Source organism: Meleagris gallopavo, chromosome 3 (assembly GCF_000146605.3).
Source record: "Meleagris gallopavo isolate NT-WF06-2002-E0010 breed Aviagen turkey brand Nicholas breeding stock chromosome 3, Turkey_5.1, whole genome shotgun sequence".
Taxonomy (NCBI): domain Eukaryota; kingdom Metazoa; phylum Chordata; class Aves; order Galliformes; family Phasianidae; genus Meleagris; species Meleagris gallopavo.
In genome coordinates, this window is record NC_015013.2 from 12,481,075 (window position 1) to 12,506,641 (window position 25,567).

Below are 25,567 nucleotides of genomic sequence, written 5' to 3' on the forward strand. Positions count from 1 at the left end.
CGCACGGCGCCCCGCGAGCGGCCCGCGCGGCCCCGAGCCCCGGCTGTCACCCGCCCGCGGGGCAGGAGAGCCTCGTGGAGCCTGCGGTGAGGCAGGAAGGTGCATCTGCGCCGCTCGGGGTGTTGGCCTCTGGGCAGCGGGGGCTCCTTGTCAGCGCTCTCCCCCCTGACGCCTTGTGCGGTTATCGAAGGGCAGCTGTGATTCCTGTCAGCATCTCCGCCTCTGTCTTTGAGGCAGGTTTGGAGGTGCGGTAACTGGCCCGCTGCGAGGAAGAGAAGTTGAGTCATCTCCTCTGTCGAACATCCTGCTCCGAGCGCTCTGGGAGTAGCCTCGCGCTGAGCGTGGCCTCCTCGCCAGCAACGGAGCTGGAGATGGGCACCTGGTGAGCGGCTGTGGCGGCTCCGTGCTGCCGTCGGTAGGGCTGGTGAACATCCCGGTGCTTGGTGCTCCTCCTGCCTGGGGTGCCCCTCGTCCTCTGGGCAGACACCTTGGGATAAGAGAATCTAGGCGGGGAGAAGGCCTGGCTGGTTAATCCAGCTGACTGGTAGGAGTAGCGCCTCCCCTGGTCCTTCTCTTCAACTCTTGGTTTTAAATCATAGAATCATAAAATTGTTTGAGTTGGAAGGAACGCTTGAAGGCCATCTAGTCCAACTCCCCCGCAATGAACAGGGACACCTACAGTGAGATCAGGTTGCTCAGAGCCCTATCCAGCCTGACCTTGAGTGTCCCCAGGGATGGGGCATCCACCACCTCTCTGTAGCCGCCCTCTACAAGTGTCCAGTGGGGAGTAAATACAGCTGGTACGTTGGGAGTATTTTTCCAGAAATGTTTGAAGTTATCCTGCCACTCTCAGTATTTTGGTGTGGGATGCTACCATGGCAGTCCAGGGGAAGAAAGAGGATTCTCAATCCCTTCAACCTGAGCATTCTTTGCTCTGCATATTGCTTCAGCACTGTGAGCAGACAGTCCATGACTCAGGGAAATTTGGTCACTCTGCATCTGTTACGTGTTGTCCTGATATGTTGCAACCAGAGTGCTCAGATTAAGCAGAGCACCACCTTAGTTTTTCTCTTCTCTCCTCTGTATCATGAGGATGAAACCTCCATTGATCTGGAGGAGCTGACTCCTTTAAGGAGGCCATGGTCATGCTGGGTACAGGTTTATTTTTGTAGGGGTCCTGTGTGCAGGTCTGGTACATATCACCTTCAGAATGTGCCCCTAGATCATCTGCTCCTTTTGATCTTGTGAGTCAGCGAAAGCCGGAGAGGTGAAGAGACGTGTGGACTCATCAGCTGTTGGGTTCGCTCCGCTTGGAGTAGTCTGTCAACACAAATTACCTTAGTTTCCAGCTAAAGTGGTTTTTTTGTGTGTATGTGGCAGAGTTGTATTTTGTAATAAAAGGAAACAAGCGGTTTATCCAGTGCTGGATTATTTAATTTAGAGAATCTCTGTACTGAAGCCAAGGAAAGAGGATTAGTGGTGATACCCGTAATGGGGTATGGTAAGGAAAACTCTGCAGACTGCTACAGCTGCTGTTGCTGCTCTTGGATGCTGAGCCTTTCTCAGTGGCATGGTCCCCTCCTCTTTTGCTGTCACACGATACTGACATATATAATACCAAGTGGTAATTGCAACTGACTTTAGGTGGCCATTAGTGTTGATTGGAAGGCTTGAGGCCTGGCATTTTTAGTTATTAATTTATCTTTAATTATTACTTTCCTCTGTAAAATTATCCATGTTTATTCTTTTCTTAAGCCTATCCAAATGTTCCGATTTTTCCCAAGTTAAGCCTAAAGCATTGGTTTTTAATGCTATTCTTACTCTGTTTAGAGAAAAGTGGTTTACTGACTGCACTGACTTCAAACTCATCTCCTGGCTGCTATTACTTTTCATATATATTTTTTTTTTGTTTTTTTAAGTACAGAATGAGTAATGAGATTGGACTTAGGAAAGGTGGCCTTATTTGTCTTTGCACTTAATGCCTAACTTTGACATGTATTCAAAGGTCAACTTAAGTCTGTGGTTGAAAATGACAAAGACGTTTTCCAGGAGCTGAAGTCTACTGACTGAAACGGTGGTAGAGGTCACGGTACTTAGATTTGGCGGTCTGTGAGCACGGCATACTTAGTAGAGAGTCTTTCCTGGGTTGGTCCTTTGTCCTGTTACAGTTAAACGCCCGCTATTCATACAGACCCTGCTGAAGGGGCGAGTTGAGTGTTAGCGCTACAAAAAGAGCAGGTAAAGTGTGTTCGTTGTAGGAGCTGATTCATGAGAAATGCAAATCAGCGTGGACAGTTGCATCTAGTTCTTTGGAAGTCAGCAGAGCTGTGCCACTTAATGTCAGCAGCAGCAAATCCCTCTCTCCCTTGCTGGCTGATAAGGTGGGCTGGCTCGTTCCCCCCTGCAGCCTTTTGCAGCCTGATGAAACTTCTCCAGAGCACCCATTGTTACCAATGCACTTAGAAGGAGCGTTGGGCAAGGAATTGGATGGCTCTGTCCTGACCGCCTGTCCAAATAGAAGACAGTGGCAAAATAACACTTCAAGCCATTTTTTTTAGAGAAGTACATTTTTCCAAGAGGACTGGTAAGAAGTCTTAGCAATCCGTGGTAGGGCTCTGTGGTCATGCATGGTGAAGAATGTGAGCCGTTCTCATGGGAGATACGACCAAAGGCAGGCTTTGCTCTCCTTGTTGTTGGTTATGCAGTCTTCTGTTATTTAGTCCATGGTCATTTTGTCAATGTTTCGGATGATAGAAAGAGGCTACTGTTTTTATTCAGTAAGCAGTGGTTGAAAAGTTCACAAAAACAACCACCTTATGTTTTTCTCCTGTGACTCCCACCCCTTCTCTCGCACGCTCCTGGCAGCCATCGGCCTTCGTTGTGCACAGCCTGGAGCTGCAGTTGCTGAAGGCAGTGTGAGATGACACAGCTGAAAGTTCCCAGCAATAGTCTAGTGCTGAAGTATTAGTCAGCACAGTATGAAGATTCACTTCTTTCCAGGTAGCTTTCACCCATAGTCATGTTTCTTGCTTCTAGAATGACTAGGACAACAGGGGCAACATCTGTCCTTGGTTGCACAGTGTCCTAATTTTCTACCTCGCATACAGTGTTGCTTCATAATGCACCAGTGCAAAAGCAAACTTCTGGATTTTTCTGCTTTTGCTGGCAACAATCTAAAAAAACCTCCATTTTAAATCTCTCCACTCTGGTGTTTCTTGATATCTCTTTAATTTGTAATGTCTAGCCTTAATGATTGGAGTTTAAGCTTTCATGTTCTCTTGAGAGCACACTTTTGATGCAGAAATAATGTCCTGGAGCCTAAAATGCTGTAGTGTACTGTAGCGGGGATGTGATTTGAGACTTGTGCTGCAGATTGTCTAAGATAGCAAGGCTATTTAGAATAGAAAGGTGATTTAATTTATTTGTATTTTAAACGTCAGCTAAGAGGGTTGGCTGGGGTGTCCTGGTTGGTGAAATTGGTTCCTAGTTAGACTCCCTTTTGCTGTAGAGCAGGCAAGGACCCCAGAGCAACCATCTTTTAATGGTGATGGCAGACTTGAGCTCCCTGCTTTAGAGCTAGTGTGCCATGCCTTGATCACCCAGTGGAGCCCAGAGGGAAGAATGCTTGCACAAAGCTACAAGGGAGCGTGCACACCACTGGAGCTTTGCTGGTTTTGTGAGGCTAGGTAGTAATAGTGACCACAACACTTTTATATCTGGGGAAAGCCACGGCATTAAGATGTACTTGAAGGTATTTCACAGGTCCTGCTGGCCTAGGCGTGGTGCACTGGGTTGCCTTTCAGCAGGCAGGCTGCTGCAAGCGGAAGGCTTGAGTGATAATCCTCAGTGAGAACCTGCCATGGCTTTTGGAACTTGGCGACTGCTGGACGAAGCAAAACGGGTGGAGTTTTACCTTTAAATAGCCGCACTCGAGAAGCTGTTGCTGCTGTTGTGATGACACATGGGTGTTGCTAAGGCTTTCAGAAGCCAGTGCTGACATATCTGTATTGGTGGTATGCTTTGCATGCACCGAAGAAAAGTGGATCATGTGTTCTCACTGCCACAGTTCTGCTCCCTTCAAAGGATGCGGGTGTGGGTCAGATTTTTCAGGTGTCAGAAAATGAAATTTTTGGCCAGAAAGCATGTGCTTGGTCTGCTTGTTTTATTTTTATGCCCTTAGTGCTGTTCCCAAGTTGGGAGGGGTAGCACTGCGGTGTTTACCCGTGTGTGCGCACAGGGCCAGCCCTCAGCTTGACCTTGATGCTCATGAGTTCATGAAAGTCCTCTAACCGGGACCTGCGCAGGCTGCTAGGTGCAGTGGTGTGAGTGGGCAGATCTGGGAGAGGAAAATGCAACTCACGGACTTTAATCGGTTCTCACTCTGTAAATGCGCAACTAGCTGGGTGCAGTGATTTCCTCCAGCTAAGAGCCTGGCAGTGCTGTATCCCCCACTTGCATGGCTTTGCGCTTCGAAGGTCCCTCAGGATTTTGTGTTGCAGTGCTTTATCCAGCTCGCCTAGCAACTTTAGGCAAATCGCCTTCTCTTTTTGAAGTTTCGTCATTAGTTAACTAAGTGTGCTCTTATCATGCTGTGGGGGGGTTGGGACGTGTTGTGAGGCCCACTCCACATTTGTATAGGGCTTCTGATACCCTTGGAGAGCACCCATTATGTGAGAGTCCACATGATTAACGTCCCTGGCTGTCAGGGACAACTTTTGGAGAGCTGTGCATCGAGAGTAATGCAGCTTGAGAAGGTTGCAAAGAGGCACAAAATGCTGCCAGCAGTCTGTAGATTGCATTTGACAATGGTCTGCTGAAGTAGTATGTTCCATCCTGTATGCAAATTGAACTTTGTCAAATTGTGTTACCACAAGATATCTATATTTGATACTATATTTCTTTCTCACAGATTCTGCCTGGCCTGTTCATTGGCAACTTTAAAGGTAAGATTAGTTTTATCATTACTTCTAGGATTGCTTAACAGGGGTCTCTAGTCGTCGTTTCGCAGGCCAGAGGAGTTTTCTGATGTCTGTGCAGCTGCTTTAACCTCATCTTGCTTCATTCTTGGATTCACCTGATAGCATTTAAAGAAGAACCTCTTTGCCCTCTCATCCATGCGCTGTGCTGCATGTACTTTTAAGAAAAGAAAAATGAATGCCATCTCCTGAGTTCATGTTTCAGCTGGAATTCCTAAACATTGGCCTGCCTTAAATGATTCCTGTGCTAGGCAGACAAGCATGTGAGCCAGGCAGATTCTTTGTAAGGCTTATAGCAAGCCCTCCTTATAAGTAAAACTTAGAGTGCCTCCTGCACATTGCTTTCTTTATTTTGGTTATTTGTAACAGCTGTCAAAGAGTTCTGTTATCACTGCATGCGAGACTGGTAGGTCTGCAGATTGCTGTCTGACCACCGATACTTGCACTGCCTGTGCTGCAGATGTACGATCTTCTGATTGTTTATCCTTTTGCATGAGGTTTACCTTTTGTTCACAGAACCATATTTAGAAAAAATAGGAGACTTTACGTAGGCATCCAAATAAATGAGCTGTTCTCAAAATCCCCTGTTAGCAGCAGTTGCAGCTGACTGTCCCTACTCTGAAATAAAGGAGTTGTGTCTGTACAGTCTTTTTGAGGTGGAGGTGCTATACTTGCTGTGTTTTGTTGTGATAACAAAACAGGACTCATGGGGGCTGCTGCAATATCATACCCTTCTCAATCTGTCCGATACTGTAGCTGGCCTGCTAAGATTGCACAAGGTTTGCACTGGATTTAGATACTGCTGTATGTCTTCTCTGTTCCTCTCTTCCTTGCCTCCCCCGCACTAAAACCTGCAACTTCACTATTTTCTGTCTCAACTGCTATCTCATTTACCTGACTCTGAACCTGAATGCTCTAGAAGACAGCCTTGCTGCCCAGGTCCAGTGCTTGCTGCTGCTGTGAAGCAGAGCTGAATGCCCCGAGAAGCAACCCAGGGTACATGTGAAGCTGAGAGCTGTCTTTTGCCACGCTGGGATGCCAACACAAATACAATAGCTTGTGTGTGAGAGTCATGCCACAGTAAGGAAAGTAAGAGGATGAAGACCAGTTGATACTGAGGGTAATGAAAGGAGGAGAAACAGAAAAGAAGGGGAAAAGAGGGAATATAAGGGAGAAAGGTTTGAAGACTGACTGCTGCATGAGCTAGTGACAGAACTAAATCAGAGCTGTGTTATTTCCTTTTCTTTGTCAAGTGATGTGGGAAAGGGGCGGGATGGGGGATGGATGGTGGGCAATAGAGCTCCTGGCTTTAAAGTTTCTGGCAGGGTGGGCAAGATGGGTCTGGGGATGGCTCTGTCTGTCTTGCTGCTGCAGCCCTGCTGGTAAACCCTTGACAGTACGCCCAAGGGAGTGAAACAGCTGGAGCATCTTTTTCTCAATGCATATCTGTTTTCAGCCAGTGAACAATGTGACCAGCTGAGGGGAGTTGACTAGGGTTGCAGAGTGTCAGCCCTGCCTGTGCCAGGGTCGTGATCCTTGTGCTTGCTCTGCTTTGCTGGTTCAGCCCTGCTTGCCATTGGTGCTACGTCAGTCACTTCTGCACAGGGAGCAGAAGTGTGCATGGGAGTGGGTAGTGTTCCTGGGAGCATCCCTTGGAAAAAAGCAGAGACTGGAATGCTTCATTTACCCACATAAAAGAGGAAAAGGATGGGCTTAAATATCAATACCTGTGTTTTGGAGTCTGTTTCTGAATTGATTAAAAACCCAATAAAAACGTTCACTTATTTATTGTTATGACTCTTGGTCACATTGCGTATAATTCTTAACCCTCATAAGTGTCATTCTGTATCTCTATATAGGTATACACAAACAGGAAGAGAGAATATTGATGTTGCAGTACCTCATTAACACAAAAGTGAAGTTTTATTGTATTACCATCTTCTGCACCTCACCCCCACCCACTTCCAACTGCTTCGGAACAATTGCAATTGCTTCCCATGCAGTGAAGTCATCCCATTTAGGAACAGGCATTGGGTTTATCACCAGTGTACTTTTCCAGAGGAGTTTGATTGCCATGTTCCCAAGGCATGTTCTGATTTGTGGCACTCTTTCAAAAAGTGACTAATGAATTTTGAGGCTTCCATAAAGGGGATTGTTGCTGAGAAATGCTCAGCAGCATGCACTTGGGCTTGGTTAGAATATCCCAATTTGGGCGGCTGGAACATCTAGCTACTTCTACAGACAGGGGTTTTCACAAATTGTTTCCTGTAATGCTTCTCTTGCTGGATAGCCAGGCTGCTCAGAATTGAATGAAGTTCCATCTGGTCAGCCAGAATAGCACCAAATCCTTGGCACTGTGCGTCTTACCTGGATGCAGAGGCGAGGTGCTCTGGCACACTCTGTCTGTGTGCAGGGGGTGAGAAGTTGGCAGAAATCTCTGAAATGCTCTGATCTGCCCTCTGGAGGATAGTCTCTCCTTTCTCCAGTGATTAAACTGGAGTCCAGGGAGGCAGAGTTTCCATAGCTGGTTCCTAAAATCACCATCCTCCTCAAGTTTGTCTCCCCACTGTATGAGAAACCTCTGGGGAATCTGGCAGTCTGAGGGCAGAGGGAGAGTGTTTTGCAGTTCCTGCTAAATGAAAGCAGGATGTGAAAGGATGTTAAATGCTGTAGTCGTGGAGGTGCATTGTCTGGAGAAGGCATTCAGCAGTTGTTCTTCGGAATTACTATTCAATATCCAGCAATATTTCTGCTTTATGCATTGATGTTCCTACCGTCTTTTTAGGCGTAATTAAAACAGAACTGGTCTATGTCTAAGAAAGTGCAAGCTCTCCCACCTTTAACTGGGAAATGAACTAAGGCCAAAGAAAAACCTGTAGGATACACCTGGCAGAAATGGGAGTTGAGCCTTCCCGTTGTGGTTTGAGTGCTGCTGCTGTGCAAGCTTTTAGCTGCATCAGAATGAGAGAGGTTTCTGCAGTCACCTGAGGGTGTTAAGGATAGAGGCCATGTAATCCTGACTGTGGAAAGCACTGAAGTACATGCTGAAGTCCCACCAAGCCCATAGCTCTTGAGTATGTCTCTCCTTGTTATCTTTGAAGATCTGTGGCCGTTACTCTGCTCACCAGTAGAAAATAAAAATTGTAGTATTTTTTTTGTGTGTATTTGAGATTGCACAGCTAGAGGGCAGAAAAATTCAAGAAGAACCACAGGTGTCCATACAGTACAGTCTAGACTGAGTTTGGTCTGAATGCCCAGGGGGAATTGGAACTCCTGGGCTTCTTCAGTGAAAATTAATGAGGAGTTATAACCTTGAAATACAGGGGAGGGGCACAATTAGGAACGGGAAAGTAGTGGTAAACTCTTCTACCTGGCTCTAGTTTTGGGAGAAATTTAGTTCGTTGCAGTTGCTCCTTTCAGATGAAATTCAATTCTGCAACCCTCAGAAGACAAATAATTTATTGTGGGATTGCATGCCTTTGTATCTTCTGCATTGGGAATTTGATTTCCCCTGAAAGGCATCTGAGTGGCTGACAGAAAAAGATGCTTTGTTTCTTTGCAGACTGATTGGGCAGGGAGCTTTTGCTGCACAGATAGATCAAATTATTTTTTCCAAGATGGGGTTCCAAGTGTATGCTTGATTGCTTCCAAACCGAAAGCTGTAGCAGTAGTGAGCCCCAGAGATTCAAGAGTGTTTCTACCTTGAATATTTGAAGAGCTTTTATCCTTCCTTGCTTGTACTCAGTTGGAAGATTCAAGTTTTTTCCAATGGAATATTTGGGGGCTTTTTGATTCGAAGGGGAAAGCCGCAATGTGAGGTTTAATTCCCCCAAAGAGTCCGGTGTTGCTGTGAGTGAGCTGGAGAGTCTAGGGAAAGTTTATACCCTTCCCATTGCTGAGTGCAAAAAGGTGGTATCCACCAAGTGGTTCTGCTGTGTTTCTAGATCTGTTCTGTTATCAGCTTTGTAGTTCTTTTGAGAAAAGTTTTTTTTTTTTTTTCCCTAAGGCTTTATTTCAGATAGTGAAAGCAGGAGAGGATACTGTTCCCTTTTTTAGGGAAGGAAGATCTTTTTTCAGGGGTCTTCAAGATGATTAAGCCTTTTTTCCTCAGCTTCCTCGTGCCCTGGAAAAGTCCTCCTGAAGAGGCTGAGACAAATCGCTTACTAGAATATAATCTGATGTGGCAACAGGAGATGGGGGAATTTTTGTTCACGTTTTGTGCCTGTAACTGTGGGTCACTGCAGTTTGCTTTCACATCAGGAGAACTTTGTTCCATGCATTCTCAGTAACAGTTCCTAGTGTCCTGAACCAGGGTAAGCTCTCCTAAGAGTCATAGAATCTTTTCCTTTACAGAGAGAGCGGTGAGGTGCTGGAACAGCTGCCCAGAGAGGCTGTGGATGCCCCGTCCCTGGAGGTGTTCAAGGCCGGGTTGGATGGGGCTCTGGGCAGCCTGGTCTGGTATTAAATGTAGAGGTTGGTGGCCCTGCCTGTGGCAGAGGGGTTGGAGATTCATGATCCTTGAGGTCCTTTCCAACCCTGGCCATTCTGTGATTTCAGTTGGGAAACACCTGCAACATCATCAAGTCCAACCATCACCTAACACTAACAGATCCTCCACTGAACTGTGTCACTTGGGGCCGTGTCTGCATGTCCCTTAAATACTGTCAGGGATAGGGAACATCACCACTTCCCTGAGCAGACCCTTCATTTGCTTAACCACCCTCCAGGAAGAAGCTCTTGCTAGTATCCCATCTGAACCTCCCTATTGTATAGCTCTCTGGTTCTATCCAAAGTAGAAAAAGAGGTGTTTGTTTTAAAACAAACAGAAAATTAACCCAAACCCCAATAATGATTAAAACAACGACAACAACAAAACCCACCATTGCTCCAAAATCAAAAAACACTAGTGATGATGAAACTGTCTGTAATCTCTATGCATCTGCAGGTTGAGACCTGACAGTGTTGTACTTTGGGGCCTCACTTGCCTTGTTTTTGCATACATCAATTTTGATTCTGAAAACTTAATTGCAACTAGCTTACTGCATTATGGGAGTGCATGTTTCTTGCCAGCTGTGGGCTTCTAAGGAGTAAGGAATCCTTTTGTGTAGGATAGCTAAAGAAGAAAGGTGACAAAATACAAAGAAACATGTCATTGTGTGGAGACATTTAACAGGTGAGTTGCAGTTAAATGTTGTGGATCCAAATTGATATCACAGAATACTTTTTTTTCTGTTCCTGGCACGATTGATAATTTTATATTTTGTTGTTCGCAGTAGAGATGGGAAAGGCTCTACACCTTAAATGGAGGAAAGGGAAGCTAACCATGGGCATAGGAGAGGGAGAAGAGTTCTACAATATGAACTACACCTTACACAAGGAGAGAGCATTCTGAAGGCTTTCCTCAGAAGTCTCCATTAGTTTAGAGATGTTTCACTGTCTGCTGTAAGGAGTCCTGCGTTTGAGAGACCATTCAGGGATGCACAGGATAGACTCTGAAAGGTTTCTTCCATGTTTAAATTCAGAAGTGGGGTGGTTTTTGATGTGGTTGTAAAATATGAGCCTGTGTGTGGTTGTACAACACTATGCTACAGTAAAAAAAGCTAGAATTACTATGCTGTGTAGGTGATTCTTCTCTCTTTTAATGGGCCTTTACATAATTCCTTTACCATTTGTAAGTTTATGGTATAAGACCACAAATATCTCATTTGTACTATTGTTTAAATTAGCTTTGTCTGTAGTATCTGTAGACTTATGGCAGGGGCTGCAAGGGGAGTTATCCTTGTATAATCTGTGCCAGGTTTAGATCAGATAATACAGTCGCTGGCTGAGAATTTTTCTCCTCTATTTTATATGATTTGGGTGACTACCTAATATACTGTGGACCTGGCATTACGCTGGGATGCAGCTCTAAGATAAAGCCATTTCCAGCTTGCTTCTAGGAATATCATTTATTGCATGATTTTGATTTGTTTAAATGAACTTAGCTGAAGAACTAGTATCTTTCAGTCCTTTTGAGTTACTCTGTGTCCATTAGGCTTTTCAATCTGCCTTGAAGCAGTCAGTGTTCACTGTGGGTCATATTTGCCTTGTGTGGCAAGCTACTTCTTACTTTGTGGGTCATACTTATCTTAGGGAATGGAGTCTAATTGTGCCCTTTTGCATTCACACCAGGAATTGGAGCCTGCAGGTTTTGAAGTCTGTTTCTAGCCTTTTGGGAACTGAAAGGACTTTCTTTTAGGAATGTTTAGCCTGTCTTCTAGGGCTTTCAGAACCGTAGGTGTTCTCTGAGAAATCAGTACAGTTCTATATACTTCTAATAAACCCAAAGGATTAGAAGATCTCTCCTGGCAAACATTAGCGTTTCTTCTTTGAAATGCCTACTTTGGGACTCTTAGGAAATTCCAGTTGTTCTATGAAGCTGGACCTTAATTCTGTTACAAATAGAATTTGGGTGAATTCTCTCCCGTAGGAATAAGTAACTGTGTTGTTCATACAAGCTCAAACAGCAACTATTGGAAATTGACTCCGTTCTGACTTTGCATTTTATTAGCCCTGAATAAGCTTTCACAATAGGATTAACTTCAAATATTCTTGCCTGTTACTGTGTTCATGTGGATTTGTCTGCAGGGAAGTATAATTAAATGCCCAGTTCCTCTTTGAGATGCAGAAAAGGCATTGAAACTTTATAGTAGAGTGGAGAAAGATGAAGCAAGAGGTGCTGATAGAGCTCTTGCACGTACATAAAAAAAAAAAAAGTGTACAGGTGATGCTATTGTTATTTTTGTACCTAGAGAGAGCCGGTTTGAAACCTTTGTGGTCAATGCTCTTTTTTTGTGTGCAGCCAGGCTAATGTGAACAGATTGTATGGGCTGATTTGGAAGGCAGGTGTTCTCATCATAAAACCACCGCTGTAATAGGCGTGATGTGTCGTGTCATGCTCATGGGAAAAGGTCAAGAGCAACTGGACACAAACTAACTTTTACCTGTATTTGTGGTTCTTCAAGGTCATTTTCTGACACGCAGATCATTCAGTGGAGGGAAAGTTGCTCACTGATGACTAATGATCTATGTTACCTTTTTTCTCATAGAAACAAAACCATATTTTCACAATATTTAGCATCAAAATCTCTTGCCCCAGTTTGCTTTCCAGTTTTGAATGTTTGAAACACCTCAGTTAAAGGTCTAGGAATCACTTTTTCACAGTTGTGCTTCCTCATTACAGAGTTTTTCTTCATGCATTCAGAATCTTCTCGGTCTCTCCTTGTATTTAAAATAATGCTGTGTATTAGGTAAATGCACCATTTGCTCTACTAGTCCTCAGAAAATAAGAATCTAGTTCTGGTGTTGAGTGGCCCATTATTACCTTAATTTGAGTGATTCAAGCCAGGTGGTTCGCTTCACTACTCAGCCTGGGTATGGCAAGGTCAGCACCTCAAGTTAAATTATATCTCTTGAAGTGGGATTTGTGGGTGAGAGGATTTCTTGTACAGCTCTGACTGCTTGTTCAGATGGCCATCACCTGCACATAGACGTGCACAGATTTACATTTCAGATGCAAAATATGCGAAACTTTTGACTTAAGAACACATTCCTGAGTCACTTAAGTTTGTTCTTTATATAGTATTTAATTTGTTTTGGAGTTAAAGTTTTTTTCCCCATCCCCCTCTGATGATGGTGTTCTAGAACAGCTGCATTTGCGATTTTGCTTTACTTCTTGAAGCTTCAAAAAGAAATGTAGCAATGACAGTGTTTTTTAACATGCATGGGGAAAAAGGAATGGGGTGTTGTTTCAAGAGATTAAAAAACGTCTTCCTTTTATTCCCTTTACTGCAGATGCCCGAGATGTAGAGCAATTGAGCAAGAATAACATTACACACATTCTTTCAATTCATGACAGTGCCCGTCCTATGCTGGAGGTAAGGGGGATGGAAACTCCGTAATGAACTCTTACTTTGACACTGAGAGTCACAGCTACCTTGGGATTTATGTCGTGTTCTGTATGACAGGTGTTTTGAAATGGAACTTGGAAATGTTTGACAGCTGTTGTCTTGGGATTCAGTCACAAATTTTGCTGTTGCTGCTGTTGTAACAACAAGTAATCTGGCTGACAAAGAAAAGACAATTATAGTGTCAGTCAGTATAACACAACAATGGGATTGTTATCAATCTAATAGTAAAGGTAAATTTTCTTGTGTGTGGAGCTCATGCATCACATCAACATTCCTTCTCCCCTTTTTGCACTGCCAACTCGGCTCTGTACTAGGCCACTTTCTTGAGCCTTTAAAGCAAATTGTTGTCTGACTAGTTTGCAGTCCTCCTTAAATCTTGGGGCCTCAGAGGAACAAGAGCTCTCTTGTGTAATGTATCTAAGACAAAAGAGTATCTGTAGGTCTCCAACACTTTAACACAAAATACTATTCCTTGTTTTATGAAAGGGGAACTTATCTCAAGAGTTGAAATGACTTGACTTGCAGTGTCATCTTAAAGCAGTGAAAGAGCTGGAACCAATGTGTTACTCTGTTTGACTGTTGTGCTTTCTTCTTTATGTCATGTTGCCTTAAAGGGAGAGAAGTGTGTCAGGGCTTCGCTACACCCTAAAATCCTGATGTTGATTTATATTGAACTATTTGTCCTCTTAAATTCACTAGCTCATTCCGCGCATTTCATTTTTTGTGAAATATGGCAAAGTAGGAGATAAGACAGTTGGTAGTTTCACCTCTGGGATCTCTCCTTTTCACTCTTGTCACATGAAGTCTCTAGTAGATTCAGTCCTAAAATTGAAAACTACGAACTTACTACAAAACTTCCACATCTCTTAGACAAATCAGAAGTCAAGCTGAACGGAAGATATCCCTAATATGTCATGATTGAAACAAAAATGAATGGGGAATTCAAGGTTTACTTTTAGCTTAGAAGTGGATTTAAGCAGAGTTTGCATAAGCTGTTAACTTTGAAGTGTCCATCTGATCTACGTTGAGCCTGATGCAGGTTAGTTTAGAATCACTGAACTTCAAACTGCTGTTAGTAGAAGAGAGATGTAGGTGCTTCCTCTGAGGTGCTGCTCTCTAAAATTATTAGAGGTTTGATTTGTTTTATTATCATTATTAGAAAGGTAGGAATGCTAATTATGGCACATTCCAGCTGCAACCTCAGGTCAGTGTTTCTTGTGGTGTTGGTGGTAGTTCTGACAGCCCACACGCCTTCCTGACGTGGCGTTGCATCTGTTTGTGGGTCTGTGTGGTGAACAGATCTGGGAGCTTGTGTGAACCAAATATAATCAAGTCACCATTTCTTCCTCTAGCTACTTCCACAAAAGACACTGAATATTAAATTTACCCAGCTCAGTTCCCAATCTGGTGCATGATGCAGTCTTAAAACTTAGAGTGGTTGAGGAGCAGTGGCTGGTCGAGTGGCTGGTTCTTTGTTCACCCTTGCCTCTGAAATAAATGTTTCTCTAACTGTGCCTTCTGTTTTTGCAGTGTGCAATGTATTCTTCTCCTTGCAGGTGCTGTGAAAAGCAACAGTAAAACTTCTGTAAATACTGCAAGGATTTCAAGGTCCATTTGGGAGCTGAACTGATTATTATTGCTTTATCATTCATAGTCTTATTGTGAACTTACTTACTTTATCTGCATCTGAATGTTTCTCTTTTGGAACAAAGACCTAGAAAACATTGTGTTACTTACTTCATTATTTGCATCTTCCCATGTCTGTAGGTAGGTTTGTTTACAGCTGATGTATCAGTGCTTGAGGCTTGTTCTCAAGTCCACTGAAGTCAAACAGGAATGCTTTTCTGATGCATTTCCTTTCCTTTTACGCTAGACATCACTGTTTGCAAGTGAGAGCTTACGCTGGTATTCAGAAATCCATTTAATTTTATTTGGACCTTTGAACATGCAATTGGTGTGAATTGAGAAGCTTTTTTTCCTGAGGCTCCCTGTTTTGTGTGTGTGCGCATTGATCGTTTCTAAAATGCTGCATTTTCATGGGCAGCAGTAGTTGTATTTGTCTCTTGCTTACAAAATTTCAAGGTTTTCCTAATTATCCTATAGGAAACGTTACAAATATTCCATTAAGCAAAATTTTCTCTGCACGCCATGAAAGGGTAAGTGTTTTTAGGAACAGAAAACTCACTGTTGTTGTCAAAGAGGATTTGGTCTTCTTTAGTTGTCTGTAGAACAAACAAATATGGGTGCATACTCTCAGAGAGGTGCCAGATTACTCACATCTTGCTTGTCATGTTTTGAAATTATGGTAGTGACTGTTATGATGCAAAAGTTCCTCTGATAAAGCACCTGAAGCTGCAAACCTTGGGAGAGGATGAAAATGAGCAATCTGGTTTCAATGTCCGCACTGGTTAGGAAGAATACTCAAGAGAAAAAGCAAATGTCCAGTATATGTGGAGAGCACTAACTTGTTAGATTATAAAATTACTTTCCCTTTTAGTACCTTAGGACATTGATGCTCTCTTGACAGATTGTTCTTACCTAATTGTGTTTAAAGTATTCACAGTAGCTTATAAAATGTGTGCTTCCTTCTGTGTTTTATATGTATTGCAGTATTTGGAAGTATTTTCTAGTAGCTTACCAGCTTGCTAGAAAATGACTGAAGAGTTTCAGAAAAAACATTTGTTATATTGGTTTAGGTTTCATAGTGTTTTTCTGTTGAAGAGATGATTAAAAGGAAGCTTTTCTCACTGAGATTTGGTTTCAGAAGTTATTTTGATGATTATTTACAAATCCTCATGGACTTCTAAGTTGTGTGTGGCTCATAATTGAAGTTCAGCCTTGGAAAGCTACGGTGTGCTTTCAAGTTGGAATAACGAGAAAAAGTAGGTTGGTAAATCAGCTGGAATATAACATTTTTCATACATTCAGATATTGTCAGCCAGCATTAAGTACAAGACATAAAGTTGTTTTGTAAGGCTTTCAGGTGTTTTAAACTGAAAGGAATCTGCCAAAATCCGAACTAAGCTATCTTGCAGTATTGCCCCTTGGTTCTTGTTAATTAAATTATTTCAAGAAAATATAAAATTAATTCATATTTAGAAAGCATCCTGAGGCTGCTGTTCCAGTGAAGCACACTGTTGCTAAATGGGATCTTAACCTGTTAAGTAAATATCTTATATTCTAAAGATGCATGTTTATAACTCCATCAGAAAAACTATAGGTAACTGGTGGCATGTCCCAGTGAAAGGGCTGTGTGCCACACTCAGCAAGGTTGTTACTTCAGCTGTGCAGAAGGAACCCTCTGAATTAGAATGATGTCCAACAGTGCTGTGTGTTCCCACACACACATGGAAGCAGGTTGGCTCCTCCAGAGCACTTTGGACAGCTGCCATTGGAACACTCACAGAGGTTTTATATCCACACAAAAGCCATATGCAGAGAAGAACAGTTAGGTTTCTTACCACCTGCTTTCTAATCTCTTTCCTAACTAGTTCAGATTTGAAAACCTCTGGTCAGAATGTAAGAGAGAGTGAAAGGCAGATGGGAAATCAGATACCTGTGTTCTTTAAGTGGGGGTTGTGTAGCTTGCAATGACCAGTTGTCTCTCTTAGTTGAACTCCTTTTTTGTTTTAAGACCAAGACAAATAGCTGTTGGGCTTCAGAGAGCAAAATGCTTAAAGATCTGATTGCTGTGATACCTAGGCATCCTAACCAAGCAGTCAGTTAGAATATAAAGAGAAAGTGGACACTTAATTCATCCTAAGCACTTCTTCCCTTTCTCTACAGACAGCCTATTGTGTCAGAGAAAACTAACTGAGCCAATTAGAGCCCTTGCTTTTGGACTGCCCCTGCAAGCAGTGTTCTTTTAGGATGCTCTGGGAAATGGCCCCCAAGAGACATTCCTATCAAGCTAAAATGCTGCTTTACTTACTAGAGCTTTTCAGTATGTTAGAGGATACAAAACCTAACATGTTCGAGCCTACTTTGCTGCTACTGTTGAGAAAGACATGCAGCAAAGTCATGTTGGTGATGTTTACCTTTACTCTACTCCTTTAAATCCCGGAACTAACCAATTTTGTGCCAGTTGATCTAAGTGAAGGAGGTGAAGGCAAGTTTTGTTACTCTTTCTTACAATAATCTGGTTGCAGGTTGTTTCACAGTGGAATTTCCAGGCGTTTGACCCTGTTTGGAGGGATGGCACTTGGAGATGGATGCTGGCCCAAACTAAGTAGGATGCTGGTGTGGACTGTGCAGCAGTTTCAACAAAACTGTGTCCCACTATAGGAAGTGTGTACTGTTGTGGGTAATCATCTGTAAGCAGCTGAACTTGCAGCATCCTTAACAGTTACTCTTGCCCTTTCCCTGTCCTTCCCACTTCACACACACACACACTTAAATAACGGTGAAAACAAAAACGTTTCCCCCTCTGCATCGTGTAGTAGTTGTTGTGTGTAATGCGGGAAGGCCTACAGCATGACTCCTAGAAGCAGAAGGGGTGCTAGGAATTACTCTATTGTTGTCGCCGTTCAATCTCAGTCCCAGAGACTGATAACCACAGAGGAAGGCAGGAAATTAACTGATTATAGTCCTCAAGTCCCCGTGCAGAGAAACCGTATTGGAGTAAGAAATGAAGGTACATGTGTTCAGGTTGGAAGTAAGCAAGGTTTTTAACAAAGAGGATAAGTAATTGCTGAAAAATACTGCCAAAGCAGAGTTGAATTTTCTTGTGCTCCACTTTTGTATGAAGTCGATTCATGTAAAGTGCAAAGGTCTTTGAACTTTGTACTTCCATGTTGAGCACTTCTCAGTCCTTGGTCTGTCCAAGATGCTTCGAGGTGCCAGCTGTGGTGACTGCTGAGTGTATTGCAGGCACCTGTCCATCAATCCAGAAATGGACTGAAACTACCAGCTTCTTTCACATGGTACACCACACATTTGTCAGTTATTAATAATTTTGTTTTTTTTTCTCTTAACTTACATCAGAAGTTTGACTTAGTAAATGCTTAACATGTATTACTGGTTGCCTGTATTTGTGGAGTCCTTCGGGATTAATTTATTTACGACATTCTCATTGTCAGACTGACCTCTGCTACACTGCAGGCAGCTAAATGCTGCACTCATCTTGGAGACATAACAGTAACAACGTAGATCTTAAATCAACAAGAGTTTACCTAGGCATCCCTGTACTGTCCTCAGTCACAAAAGCTTTCCATGTTTACTACAGCAGCTCTGTTTGCAACATATTGCATTAGGAGTGGGCTTTTGCGTGTGTGCAGCTTCTATGTGCCCGTGAGTTTTTTGTTCTGTTTTCTGTTGCTAGAGAACTTGTTTTGCTTTTATTTTTATTTTTAGTGTCCTTTTTCGGATGGAGTGTATCAATATATGTTTGTAGTCTTTTGATTGAAGCGTAAGTAAAATCCTGACAAAATATGCCTGATTTTCTGGGAGTTCGGAATGTTGTTTTTCTTTGCCTAGTACCAAAAGTTCTTGTAAGTTTTAGACATCTGTATTTCATGTAAATAACCAGCTCGCATCCTGGTGATAATCAGGTATTTGGATGCTGTTGTTTCAAGTCTTGTGGCTTGCTAGATTTATTCTCTAAATGAGTGATCTTAAGGCACTTCATTTTTGAATGCTGCAGTGTCTTCTGGTTGCTAAGAAAATATTTTAATACCCATGAAACATCTACTCAATATACTATCTTACAGATTGTTTTAATCCTCATTATGCAGTTAATTAAAGCAGCGTCAGGTTAGAGTCATTTGATTTTCTTTCCTTGAACATTCTGATGTCGTTAACAGTATCATCTTTATCTGGTCTCCAGAGCTGCAGCTTTTCTCCTTGTTTTCCTGACCTCATGACTGTGTAAAACTGGTAGTTGCAGGGGGAGTTAGGCAAGAGCAAATTGCTAAGCATCTTGCTCATTCTGCTTGCTTGTGCAGCCAGCACAACAGAACTGTATATTTGAGAATAAATGGTATGGTCTAGTAGAAATAGGATTGAAAATGGTCTATCCTTGAGAAACTAAGACAAAAGAGAAAAGCACAGTTAAAACTCTGTGCTGTTACTTAAGAACAATCTTTCTTGCTCCTTGAGTAAACAGTAAATAGATAAAATCATAGAATCATAGAAGTCTCTTCTGAGATCATCAAGTCAAACCATCAACCAGTCACCACCGTGCCACTATGTCCCTAAGTCCACATCTGCACGTTTCTTGAATAGTCATAGCCTGCAGGCCTAGTATAGATAATGCATTTATATCAGGCTGCATCAAGATCTGGATCTCATTTCATTTTTCAAAGTCTGGTTGGATGTTGTAAATCTTAATGCAGTTCCAGTTGGACGTGACAGTCGTGCAAATGTGTGAAGATCATCTGTAAAAACCTGCACAAATAGAATTAAGAAAAACAAACTAAATTGTTCTGCCACAATTCGAATAATCTGCCTCAATATGGAAGTATTCTTCTTGGACTTTTTTTTTTTTTATTATTATGCGTATGCACTGGGGACTTTGTGTTGAAACAAAGGGAATAAAAATCCTGTCATGCCTCTTGGCAGCTTTGGAAGTGCTGAAAGCCACTTCAGTGCTTTCTTCTTCGGCTCTGTAATGCGAAGGAATGTCCCCACACAGCATTTGTCTGGGCTCAGAAGCATACCAGTTCTCTAAGTGAAATAACTGAAAAAGGGAAAAATAGGAATGCTAAGCAGCTGGCATCTGCTAATTCTGGACAGATGTGGCTTAATGAGGAATACTAGTCTATTAAAACTGCATTATAGTGTTGGATAGAACACCGAAGCCTTGAGTTGGAGGAACCCTTTCATATATGAAAATTGCATCTCAGTGGCATGATGAAAGAGATTCCCGCTTCGTATGACTGGCAGCATGTTCTGTGCATAGACTCTGCTGTCCAGAGACTTAGGGGGACTATTAAAGAGTGAAATGGAAAAGAAGTCTTCAAAATCAGAGTTGCTAATATATTGCAAGGCCGTTGCTGTTTTATGAAGATTAGCTCAGCAAATTATTTAGTCAGATCAGGTTATTACCTTTCTATCTACAGCAATAAGCTCTCATATGACCAGTGTTGCCACCAGTGGAAGCGATCAATTTTCAGCCTTTATGCTATCATCAAGGGGAAGTATAGAAACTGCCTCTTCTAATAAAAATACTTAACTTTCTTTTATGGTATTTCAGCGCTTTTGGGGTAAGGTTTTCCCCTTATGTTTCAAAAGACCATGCTGAGCAAAATAGGTACCATCTTTCTCTCAGGTGTAGTGGCACCAGAAGATTTTCTCCTGTTTGAAGTAATGCCCTTTCTGGCTTTGGCTCTGCTTGTGAAGTTAGGAGCTCTGACTAATTTTTCAGAAATGACTTTGATGTCCCACTAAGAAGCCTCCAAGTGACTTCTACAGAGCAGCTTTTTAAGTTTGTTAGGCTGGGATCATCAGGATTTACCCTTGGTAAAGGCTGCTGTAATGGTTCAATGTTTGAACTGCTCAATACCCACTGGCTGTGTCAGGGGAAGCATGCTCCTCAGTGGCAAATTGTAGGGAAGAGAGGATGAAGAATGTTTGAAGCTTGCAGTTGTTTGTACAAGGGCTTTTTTTTGCCCAGCAGATGCCAAGGCTGGTTGGGTACTGAGTTGACTGGAGCAGACCAAATGCTCTGACTTACGCTATGCCAAAGAGGTTGTGGTGGGGGAGGTAATCCAGATGTGTAAATGTGAATGTGCTCCTGAGGTGTAGTAGTTGTGTTCCAGAGTTCCCTGAGACAAAGACATAGGTGGGACTTATTGCTTTAATGTAGCACTTGGAGCTCCTTTAGGGATCAGGGACAAGTGTGACGGACGGTGCTCTGTTGATGCGTGTGGGGTGCTGAGTAAGCCATACCTTAACAAGGTCCTTACTCTCAGCTGAAGTACGTAGTCCTGAAGGAGGTGAGAAGTGTAAAGTCATTGGTGTTTTCTCCTTCTTCTCATTCTTTCAAGATAAACCAGGTCCAAGATAGAATTAGAAATGATGTACAAAGCTCTTTGTAAGTCAAGTCAAAGCCATAACTTTTCAGTGTTTCAGCATTATGTTAGAAGGGTGGGTTGAGTTGAGATTAGGTTTGACTGGACTTAATGATAGGGACTTTTCAAAAAGTGTTACTAAGAAAACAAACTTGGCAAAAACAAACAAACAAAAAAAGAAACACCCCAAAACCAACGCCTACCCCTCAAAAAAAAAAAAAAAAGAAAAAAGCAGCAACAAACCATGACTTAATTATAGTAAAATAGTTTTTTACAAGACAGCACATACTAAGTGTGTAAATTCTATTGCGGGAGCTTTCTGTAGTTCATATTCTTCATCTAATTTCTATTTCATTTATATTTTTTCAAAATCAAACCTGAGTGTGTTGTTCACTAAAGTCAATTAGCAGTCGTGGGTTTTTTTGTTTTTTGTTTTTTTTTTTGTTTTCGTTTTTTTTTTTTGTCTGAAACACAAATGTATTTTCTATGAGTCATTAATAAAATCAGCACCAATGGTGATTGCTACAGAAAGCAACTGAAAGGACAAGCAAACGGTTGAATGGTTTTCAGTTTAGCATGTTCAGTTTGGTGTATTACTGAACAAAAACTCTTCATCAGCTCTTGTTGGTTTGGCTTGAGGAAGCTTTGTGCTGGCTGTTTCCCACTTTAGCTTTTTTGCTGAAATGCCCCTAAACAAAAATAAGTCCTGTCCTCATCTGTTGATGTGACGACTCAAATTAACACATGGTTTTTGACTAACCTGAAAGAACTTGCCAGGTGCTAGAGGTTTTCTATTTGCATCTGGCTTCACAAATTTAAGTTTAGGGTTTTAGGTTTAAAAAAAATTCTTGGAAGTCGTTGATGGCATCTTTACATAAATTTAAATATAGAGTGGTCTATTGCCAAAAATACAGTCTTGCCCTTTTTAACCTTTTTTTTTAATAATAACCTCTTCCCCCACCCCTTCTAAAGGAGCAGAAATTTTGTATTTGGTGTTATTTTTTTCTTCTTTCACCCCTGTCTTTTAACATCCTAAATTGTAGATTCAGATCTCCAATATTAATCACAACGTGAAAGAAAAAAAAAAGGTTAGTGCATGCAGTAACAGAAGGGACAGCGTTCTGAAGAGCATCTGCTAAAAGTACTGAGTTTTGTATAAAAATCCCTGGAGTGTTTTATTTCTCAGATAGGTTAGTATGATTTCGTTGAACTGTGCCTCATTCTACATCACCTCACAGTGTGTTTTCTCATATAGAAAAGAAAATGTCCATGTAGGTGCTGCACTTCTCTCACACTACTGCTTTTTGCACCTTCTCCTGTTTGGATGTGAAGTTTTTCTTGGTATTGAGGCTAAATTCGTGTGTTCTTTAGAGATCTTATTTTCAGTCACTGACCAATTATCAGGCACATAGTACTTGTGGATGTGTCATTTTGCTACTGCAAAATTCTACGTGTTCTACGAAAACCTGAATGCCAGTTTGTACAACGTTAGTTAAAATGAAGCAGGAGTACTTCTTAAGCTAAAAAGTAGGTAAATAGGTTACAAATTGAGAGCTCATTAAGCAATTGGACTGTTTTCTTTCCTTAGCAGTCTGTGGAATGCTGGATTTAATAACAAAGATGTAATGGTTCCTTTTTTTTTTTCAGCTAAAGAATTAGAAAGTTCTTGTTTTAGTCTTACTGACTTTTCTGAGTGTGCAATTCCTATTCAATTTCTAGTCTTAGTTGACTGACCTTGAAAATAAACAGATTTGGAAATGCCTGCAGTTCGAGTAGCATCTTCAGTGTAAAATCTCTGTGCATGCTCACATATACATGTGTGCCTAAACCTTTTTACTCTTAATACCTCAGTGCTCATTGTCACAGAGCTGCTTTGGTTCTAGAATCACTGAAATTGTGCCAGTGTTGTTGTTGCTCAAATACCAGTGAATTTTAGAAATTTTACTTAACTCTCGCTTGTTTCAACTTTGACAATCTTGAAATCAGAATACTTGCTCTAGTTTTGTTAGCTCTCACTGTATCGGTTTAACTGTAGCCTTTAGTTTCAGGGCCTAAGAGACAGAAATCTAGTTTTGGTGGTTACTCTGGAACAGAAAACAGAAAAGTAAATAATGTTTTATTAATTTTTTCCTGGCCAATTTAGCACTTCAAAAGAGAGATTTTTAATTGTTTAGAGCATCAGTTAGGATCATCACATGAATGATAATGAAAAGATTTAGAAAAACGTGTGTGTGTTGGAAGGTTTGTTGTCAAATGTGATTGCTCACTTTCTTTTCTCTATTGGTGATTTAGAAGTAACAGTTGGAGAGTAGTAGTGAATCAAGAGATGGGCAGAAGAAAGCTGTGTTCAGCGACTCATTGATCTGGAAGCTTAGATGTGAACTGATGAGTATTCACTGGAGAGCATGATTTTCTTTTGTGTTGGCATACGGATGGAATATTTTGTTGTCTGAGAACATACATGACTTCAGTTTAGTGAAAAAGTTGGGTTGTTTTTTTTTTTTTGATAATCTGAGAAATTTGAGAGGTAAGACACAGCTGACAGAAATGTTTGAATAATTACGTATTAGCACCAGTACTCAATGAAGTCATTCAATTACTTCATGTACAATTAAAATAATATTACTTTTCTCCAGTTCTTGCAACAGCAAGCTTTTATCTGTGCTTTGAAAAATGCCATAATTTTGCAGCAAGTAGTTGTTTTGGTGACACCTGGATTATTGTGTGTAGTTGGTGTGATAGAATAGGTATTCTGTCCTTCCTTCACCATAAACAGTTTTTAGGGAACTGTCACTACTAAAGAGCAAGGTGATTCATTTAAAATTAATAAATAAAATCAGGACTTGCAGACAGCATGACATCTCACTTGTGTTGTGTCTTAGTTAATGTGGGATTTAGGACCAACTCTGGATATTGCATATACAACCAGGTTAAAGCTTCTTGAATGAAACTGCTGACAAGATGATGGTCTGGGGGTTGCTGAAATTTTCACTTGGAGCTGGTCTGCTTGACTGTTTAACTATCTTTTGATTTTAGTTTGCTCTGTTTTAGTTGCTGTGTTTCACTAATTGTTGCCTGTCTACATCTTACACTTCGTGGTTTCAGAATGGCAAGTGTACTCTGCTAGGTAACAAGCAGTGTCTGTATCTTTCTTGTGTGCTAATACTATATCTAAATACTATATCCTATTTACTTGTTCCCTTGACATAAGTTGTTCTGCTTTGAGGGGTCCCTTTCAAACAGTCTGTAGATGTTACCTATCTGTAAGATATGTGCACAGGAAGGATAGCAGTGTCTTGGGGCACAAAAACCCAGGATCATGATAGTAGTTGTGCAGATTGTTGGTTTTGTTTTTTTTTAAACAACAGCAACAAACAGTTCAGTAATTAAGCATTCTTTCTATTGCCAATGTGTTTTTTTTAAATGTGTATCCAGAATGTAAAGCAAAGCTAACCCCTGAAGTCAAACTACAAACGTCTACACAAAAGCCCTTGGGACTCATCTGTCAATACCTGTCCCCATACAATCTCTTACAGTTGCTGTATTTCAGGTATACATGTAGGATGAATGATATTTGATTATATTATTGTTTAAACAGTAAGAACCAAAACTTGATGGTAGGGTAGGACCCAACTGCTTGGGTCAAAATCAGAGTTTTATGCTTTTTTTTCCCCCTTTGGTGAGAGTTGGGTTAAGTAACTGTACAGTACTTCTGAAATGCCACCTCTGTTTCTGAGTTGAGTGTGATCATTTGCTCACAGAGAGGAGTCTATCACCACAGCCTTCCAAAAACCACCATGTATGTGAAGTACAGTGATCAAAATACCAAATTCCAGTAACTTTAAACATCTCCTCTTTGAGAAGCTATGTTACTCAGGCTTGCTGGCTGACGCTGAGCATTGGTGGGCACGGTAATGAAAGGCGTGCCAGTGCTACTTCACTGGAAGCTGTGCTGAAGACCTCCAAGAAGAGGCTCTGGATGAGCCATTCAGTACCATATGTGGTCTGTCATAGGCTAGTTTCATGCCTGCTTGTGGTAGTGGGAACTAGCCAGCCATGACAAAAAAAAAAAAAGAACATTGTGGCTCTTTAACTTGTGCTGGTACTACTTCTGTTTTTAAAGTGAAGATGATCTGAAAGCCCCTCTGCACTCAATGTGTGAAGAGTGCTCAGCATGTGCCATAGCTTCTGAATCAGCCTGTGCTGTAGGAGCAAACCTATACCAGAGGTGTGTGATATGTGCCAGTGTTAACCTGTCTCCTACCTTTAGTTTCCTCCTGTTTTTTGCTCTTGGTGGTAAAGAGGTAAAGGCATGAAGTTGTACAGAGATGTGGTGGAAAGAACAACATGTAAACTTACTTTCAGGTCACAGGCCCCAATTTACTGCAATGACTCACTTAAAGATGTCCGAGATGAACCTCCCAGATGTATCATTCAAGATGATTGTCCTAATTACCTGCCAAAATATAATTATTAGCCTTAGTTCAGCCTATTGATGGATGTATTACTACTGCTACTACATGTTTCTAAGTGAATGTGTCTATGCAAACTGTTGTGCATTGCCTTATTTATGACTGTGAAGCCATCCTGGTGTCCCGCAGCAGGCATCCCTTATCCTGATGTAGAGCAGTAT

The 25,567-nt window shown here is 41.7% G+C and overlaps 1 protein-coding gene across 1 annotated transcript in view; it reads left to right on the forward strand.

The window, feature by feature from the left end:
* Positions 1-328: 328 nt before the first annotated feature.
* DUSP22 (dual specificity phosphatase 22) overlaps positions 329-25,567 on the forward strand; it is a gene marked incomplete at its 5' end in the record, with an annotated part of 40,881 nt that continues 15,642 nt past the window's right edge. Inside the window, 3 exons of the mRNA XM_031552691.1 lie at positions 329-382; positions 4,910-4,943; positions 12,810-12,892. Coding sequence (XP_031408551.1) covers positions 329-382; positions 4,910-4,943; positions 12,810-12,892 — 171 coding nt within the window. The remainder of the gene's footprint in view (positions 383-4,909; positions 4,944-12,809; positions 12,893-25,567) is intronic.